Below are 6,057 nucleotides of genomic sequence, written 5' to 3'. Positions count from 1 at the left end.
AAACGATGAAGAAAAGACCGGAGAGGTTCCCAAAAGAGATTGGAAAGAGCCTGTAATAGCATGATTGGGGTAGATCCGTAGAAGAGGGCAGATCCCCAAACATTACAACCGATACCAGATACTGTAATTGTTTTCCAAAATGGCATTCGTTGGAGAACTGCATATGGAACTGACCATGAATTGCTTCTGCCGGAGAACCACGAACGGACTTAACCATGGGCGACAAAAACGTAAAGCAACACCCACTGGTATCGAAAGCTAATACTGGATCCAAGAGAAAGTAACCCCTTTGTCAAAAAGCTGCAAAAAGAAAAAAAGAAACAAGAAAAGAAACAAAAAAATCACTCCAACAGAGAGACTGATAGAGCCTCGAATGATTATCAGCACTGCCGGTCCCAAATGTCAGGTACTTTTCCTTCTTTCTCTCACTCTCCCCTTCTTTCTCCTTTGTTACACCGGCAAGCGAAAAGAGCGGCAGATCATTCTACTTTTATTTTCTTCTTTCAAATAGAAGCAAATCTAATCTCAAATGCCGATCAGATTTTAACTTTCAGACTTCCCTCGATTTTACTCATTCATTTTTCTCTTTTTCTTCTTATTTTATTTGAGCGTTATTTTCTTTCTACAAATTTCAATGAATATGATTCTAAAACCCTCTTTACACTTTCATTTTGTTTAGTATATTCGATAAATTTGACCTAATTGAATTTGAATATAAAATAAAGGTTTATAGATCTATCGGATTCAAATCAAATTCGTATATACCCATACTCAACGTTCAAAATATGTTCAGGGGTCGGTTAAAGGTTTGGTTACTCCCTGAAACAGGTCTTACCCTGAAGTTCCTTATATTTTGCGTATCGATGATCCATCAATTAATTAATTATCAATCAATAATAAATTCACATATAAAATAAATTAAATATGTCTATATGCCAATGAAACACCGGCATATAGTCATATAGTCATCTCTGGACTGAGAAATTCAAATTGAAAGAGAAAAATCAACCAACCATATACATGCATGGAAAGGAAAGAACAGTTAGTCTCACGCCTCCTTTGCGATTTTCTCCATCCTCGTGCCGCTTTGTTAGCTAGGATGGAATTACGCATTTGCACGAAGTTTTCTCAATGCATGAATTATTTACGCCAGAAGAAATATTAGATTTTCCATGTCAATCTAGGTTTGCATAAAAGCAGAACATTGATAGAAATTATTGTAGAAAATGCATACAACTGCATAACAAAATGGCAGAGTTTGCTTTGGATCTGTTCAGGGGCCGGGTCAGGCTGGGTTCAGGTTGGAATTTTTTCTTTATAAATAGAAAATAATCAGGCTTCGAGCCCAGTGAAGTACAGTTCGTGGGACTTGCGAATCTAGTATTAAATGAATAATTTGTATTATATATATATATATATAATAACTAATTTTATTATATATAAAATAAAATAAATAATTCTTTTATGTATAATACTAAATGATTTTTATAATTCTTAATTTTTTGTTCGAAAATTAAAAAAATAATTTTATACATATAATTTTTATTTTTATAATTCTCTCTCTCTCCATGTTTCTGCCCTATAATATTATATTGGGCTTTCCTGGTTTTATCAAAAATTAATTTTATACCCCCATCAAGACAACCAAGTCAAAAGTCATCTCTCTATTTTTATTCTATAATATAGTGGCTAACAAGCTGATGAGCAGAAGCCACTATAAAAGTTGGTACCCTTGGCAGGAAACCTTCACCGCTAGCATCAATCAGACAAAGGAATTGATACACTCTCGTGGTACAGATAATGGCTCCGAGCTTCGAGAATATTGGAAACGAACTGTTCAACTTCGTAGTTCGAGAAGGCAACGGAGTGAAAGGCATGGTGGACTCCGGCATAACCACGGTACCTGATCAATACATCCAATCACCACAAGAACGAATCGTCAAACAAGGCATAGACCCATCATATCCACCATCTCTAGTTTCACCCATTGACCTGTCCGAGCTCGAGGGGCCTAACCATGATCAGGTGGTGGAACTTCTTGGACAGTCTGCCGAGACGCTTGGGTTCTTCCAAGTGATCAACCATGGTGTGCAGGTTGAATTGCTGGAGCAGCTCAAGGATGCAGCACATCGGTTCTTTAATCAGCCGCCTGAAAGGAAGGCTGTTTTGTTTATCTCAAAGGAGCAAGCCCAAGCCCGTTCGTGAAATATGGAACCAGCTTTGTACCGGAGGCGGAGAAAGCTTTAGAGTGGAAGGATTATATAAGTATGACTTACAGCGGCGATGAAGATGCTCTGAACTTCTGGCCTGAGGAATGCAAGTAAGCTTAATTATCTTGCCTCGTCAATATGATAAAACACAGATAACTATTCTGTATTATGGGAATAGTGAAATTAGGTCCTGGAGCTTTCATTCATTTGTAACGACCTAACAGGAGCTATCCTGTATTTTCGAATGGGGATAAGGGCAACTTTTGGGGTTTAATATCAATAAAAATAATATTTTTAAAAATTCAAAAAAATAGGTTAACATTTTAAAAATAATATCAATAAATGACAAAAATACTGTTCATCATCTTCTTCCCATTTGTTCACCAATGCCGCCATCCGCCGCCGCCTCTGCCCATTTCCACCTCCGCCTCAGGCAATGTTGCCGGGGGTGGCTAGAGGCAGAGGTAATGAAGGCAGCGCTGGTGGTCATTCCTCTGCCCAGCACCGCCGCGGCCACCTTTGTCGCTGGTGAACAAATGGTAAGAAGAAGATAATGAACAGTGTTTTGTCCTTTATTGATATTATTTTTAAAAATTTAACCTATTTTTTATTTTTTTTAAATATTACTTTTATTAGTATTAAACCCCAAAATTGCCCTTATATGCTATTATCCCTCTTCAAATTCCTCAAGCCTAAGTACTGATCTATGAGAGAATGTGTCAAAGCAAATGAGCAAATAACAAGAAAGACAAAAAAAAGGAAAAAAAGAAGAATATAGGAAAAGTTGAAAGGTTGGGTTTGAGAGATGCAAGAAAAAAGAGGGCACATTGGTTTCGTAAAAGTTCAAAACTGATTGAATGATATTAGAGTGCTGAAATTTGAGAGTACAGGTAGTTCTTTATTTTGGGGACCTAATTGTCACTAAACCCCCAAAAACATGGTCGATCTCTATATTTTACCCTTTCATTTGTTAGTGATTTATCATTCTCATCGTCATGAAATCGATCTCTATATCTGCAGGGAAGTTGCACTTGAGTACCTCAAGTCATCAACCAAGATGGTGAAAAGGATACTGGAAGTATTGCTTAGAAGGCTTGGAGTGACAGTAGACCATACAGAGACTGAGGCATATATTGGCACAAGGATGGTCAATATGAATTTAGTGTCCAAATCTGAGCTCACAGTTGGAGTTGGGCGCCACTCCGACATGGGCATCCTTACTGTATTGCTGCAAGATGGGATTGGTGGTCTGTATGTGAAGGTGGAAGATGATAGACTTGGTAGAAAGAAGGGAGAATGGGTAGAAATTCCACCCACCCCGGGAGCACTGGTCGTCAACGTTGGGGATACCTTAGAGGTAAATCTCTCTCTCTCTATCTCTCTCTCTGTTTTTATTAAATTCTTAATTAATTAACATGGTTGTCTTTGATCTTCTTTTAGATCTTAAGCAATGGAAGATACAAGAGTGCAGAACATCGAGTGTGGACTACAAACGCAGAATCACGAGTGTCAATCCCAGTATTTGTGTTCCCCCTGCCAACGAAGAAGATCAAGCCGCTACCTCAAGTGGTAGAGAAGGATGGGGTGGCTCACTACGGAGAGTTTCTGTTTGAAGAATACATGAAAAATTTCTTTGGGAAGGGTCATGAAGGCAAGAAGTCTCTTGATTTTGTTAAAATCACCATGTCTCCATCCTAAGCATCATATCTTATACACACCACCGTTAATTCTGAATTTATCTTCTTGTGATCTTTTTGTGCTTGTTTTCTGAGGCTTCCCCTCATTTTACAAACTGATGAGTCATGATGACAAAATAAACTCAGTTTTTATTCTAGGGCTGTACTCAATTCAAAGAGGCAAAATAAACTCAATGTTTACATGGATCCCTCTCTCTCTTCTCATGTTTGTGGTTTATTTATTTTATTTCTTAAATTAAAAATAACAGACAAAGAGAGTTTAGCTCAAGAAAAGAATCACTAAGTTTTTAAGTTTGTTATTCTACAAAATAGCCACCGCCATTTTTATTCCTAATAGAGACTTGGGGGTATTTTGTAGTGTTGATTAGAAACTGGGTGATGTGTTTTCATCCACACCGCATGAGTCCACACCATCATGCCACACAACATAGGAGTTGTTCTGCATTGCAGACAAAAATGGGTAGATTGGTGATGTTCAAAACAATGGTCATCTGGTGGATGGTGACCAAGCAATGTGTATGGTGTGGATGGGATTGGTGCATAATATATCGTGGACCAGCACTGTCCACAACTCAATATGTCATCCATGCATTTATCTCGTGGTTGAGTTCGGTTCATGATTATTTCAGAATTTGTTATTGATAAGTATTAAGCAAGCAAGCGAGCCTTATCCTAGAATCGCCTTATCCTCTGTAATCCTTATCCTTATCTCATGTATAGTTGTTCTTGGTTTTGTTTTTCATTGTTCTTTTAGGAGACTGTAATTACATTCCTAGTGGTGAGCCGAACTCTGCTCTATATATAAATTTCCAGCAATCGTTTGCTGGAACAAGGAATAGAAAGAAAACTTTTCCTTCGACTGTAGTTTCTCATGGTATCAGAGCCTAAATAATAGCCCCTGCATCAAGCGAGTAGAGCCTCTTTCCTTCTGCCAAGTCCCAAAGCAGAGTTCGACCGTCTTTGCCACCACTGGCACAAAGAGAGCCATCGGGCGAAACTGCAACAGTGTTTCACGTAACCTCCGTGACCGGTCAACGTGCAGCGCAATTTGTAATTGGTAAGGTTCCAAACCTTCACGACCCGATCCCAAGATCCAGAGACAATAGTGGGTTGGAATGTATTGGGGCTGAACCTGACGCAGCTCACCCAGTTGGTGTGGCTCTTGCATTCTCCAAGTGTATTCCAAAGCTTGATAGTGCGGTCTCGAGAAGCAGAGACGATCTGGCAGTAGTCGATAGAGAAGGCAACGGAGAGGACATCCTTGGTGTGACCAATGAAGCGGCGAGTGGTAATGCCGGTATTAAGGTCCCAGAGACGGAGCTCGCTATCCCAAGAGTCGGAGAGAGCGAACTGACCGTCGGAGAAGAGCATGACATCCTCCGCGAAGTGAGAATGACCGGTGAGACGGTGGCGGGGGACACCATATGTTCCCTCTTCTTTGGTAAGATGCTAGACAAGGACGGACTTGTCACAGGAAGAAGAAACGATCATGTCAGAATTATCGATAGGAGTGGTGATGGCGGTCGTGGACGTGGAGGAGTACAGAGAGCAAATGCTGCGCAAGCGGTAGGGCAAACATCTGAACCAATCCACGCGACAGAAGGAGATCGTACAACATTCGGTGGATTGACTAATGAACAGTGGTCCACTTTTCTTAATCTCTTGAATTCTTGCAAACCCAGCACAAGTGAAAAGGTGACAGGTATGAATTGGATAATTGATACAGGAGTCTCACACCATATGACCAGGAACTTGAATCACTTGCATGATACCGAGACCGTGACTGATTGTCAGGTTGGATTGCCTGATAGAAAGCACGTCATGGCAATAAAGAAAGGGACCGTCATTTTAAATAAACACATGAAGCTTACTAATGTGCTTTATGTTCCTCGGTTGAATTGTAACCTGATATCTGTGTCACAATTATTAGAGGAATCGAATTGTAATATCCAATTCACTAATAAGTTGTGTTATACAGGACCACACTTCGAGGATGGTGATTGGTGCGGGTGAACTACGCGGAGGGCTCTACTGCTTCAAAGGTGCGTACTCAAGCAAAGTTCATAAAGCAGAAGTTGAAGCTTCATACGAGTTATGGCACAAGAGAATGGGTCATCCCTCCGAGAAAGTAATTAAACTACTTTCTGATG

General features: G+C 39.8%; 1 protein-coding gene and 1 pseudogene across 1 annotated transcript; one reads left to right on the top strand and one right to left on the bottom strand.

The window, feature by feature from the left end:
* Positions 1-4,093, top strand: LOC104609462 (2-oxoglutarate (2OG) and Fe(II)-dependent oxygenase superfamily protein). Its single transcript, XM_010275786.3, is given in 5 exon segments — positions 1-406; positions 1,798-2,166; positions 2,169-2,320; positions 3,231-3,567; positions 3,651-4,093. Coding segments are annotated over 5 exon segments (1,149 nt in total). The 5' UTR covers positions 1-373; the 3' UTR covers positions 3,909-4,093.
* A 451-nt stretch (positions 4,094-4,544) lies between these two features.
* On the bottom strand, positions 4,545-5,730 carry LOC104609500 (small ribosomal subunit protein RACK1 pseudogene; annotated as a pseudogene).
* Between the last annotated feature and the right edge of the window lie 327 nt (positions 5,731-6,057).

The sequence above is a fragment of the Nelumbo nucifera genome, chromosome 7 (genome assembly GCF_055504915.1).
Source record: "Nelumbo nucifera cultivar China Antique chromosome 7, China Antique-T2T, whole genome shotgun sequence".
NCBI lineage: Eukaryota > Viridiplantae > Streptophyta > Magnoliopsida > Proteales > Nelumbonaceae > Nelumbo > Nelumbo nucifera.
Note: the sequence above shows the minus strand (reverse complement) of the source record. Positions and strands in the feature narration are given on the sequence as shown.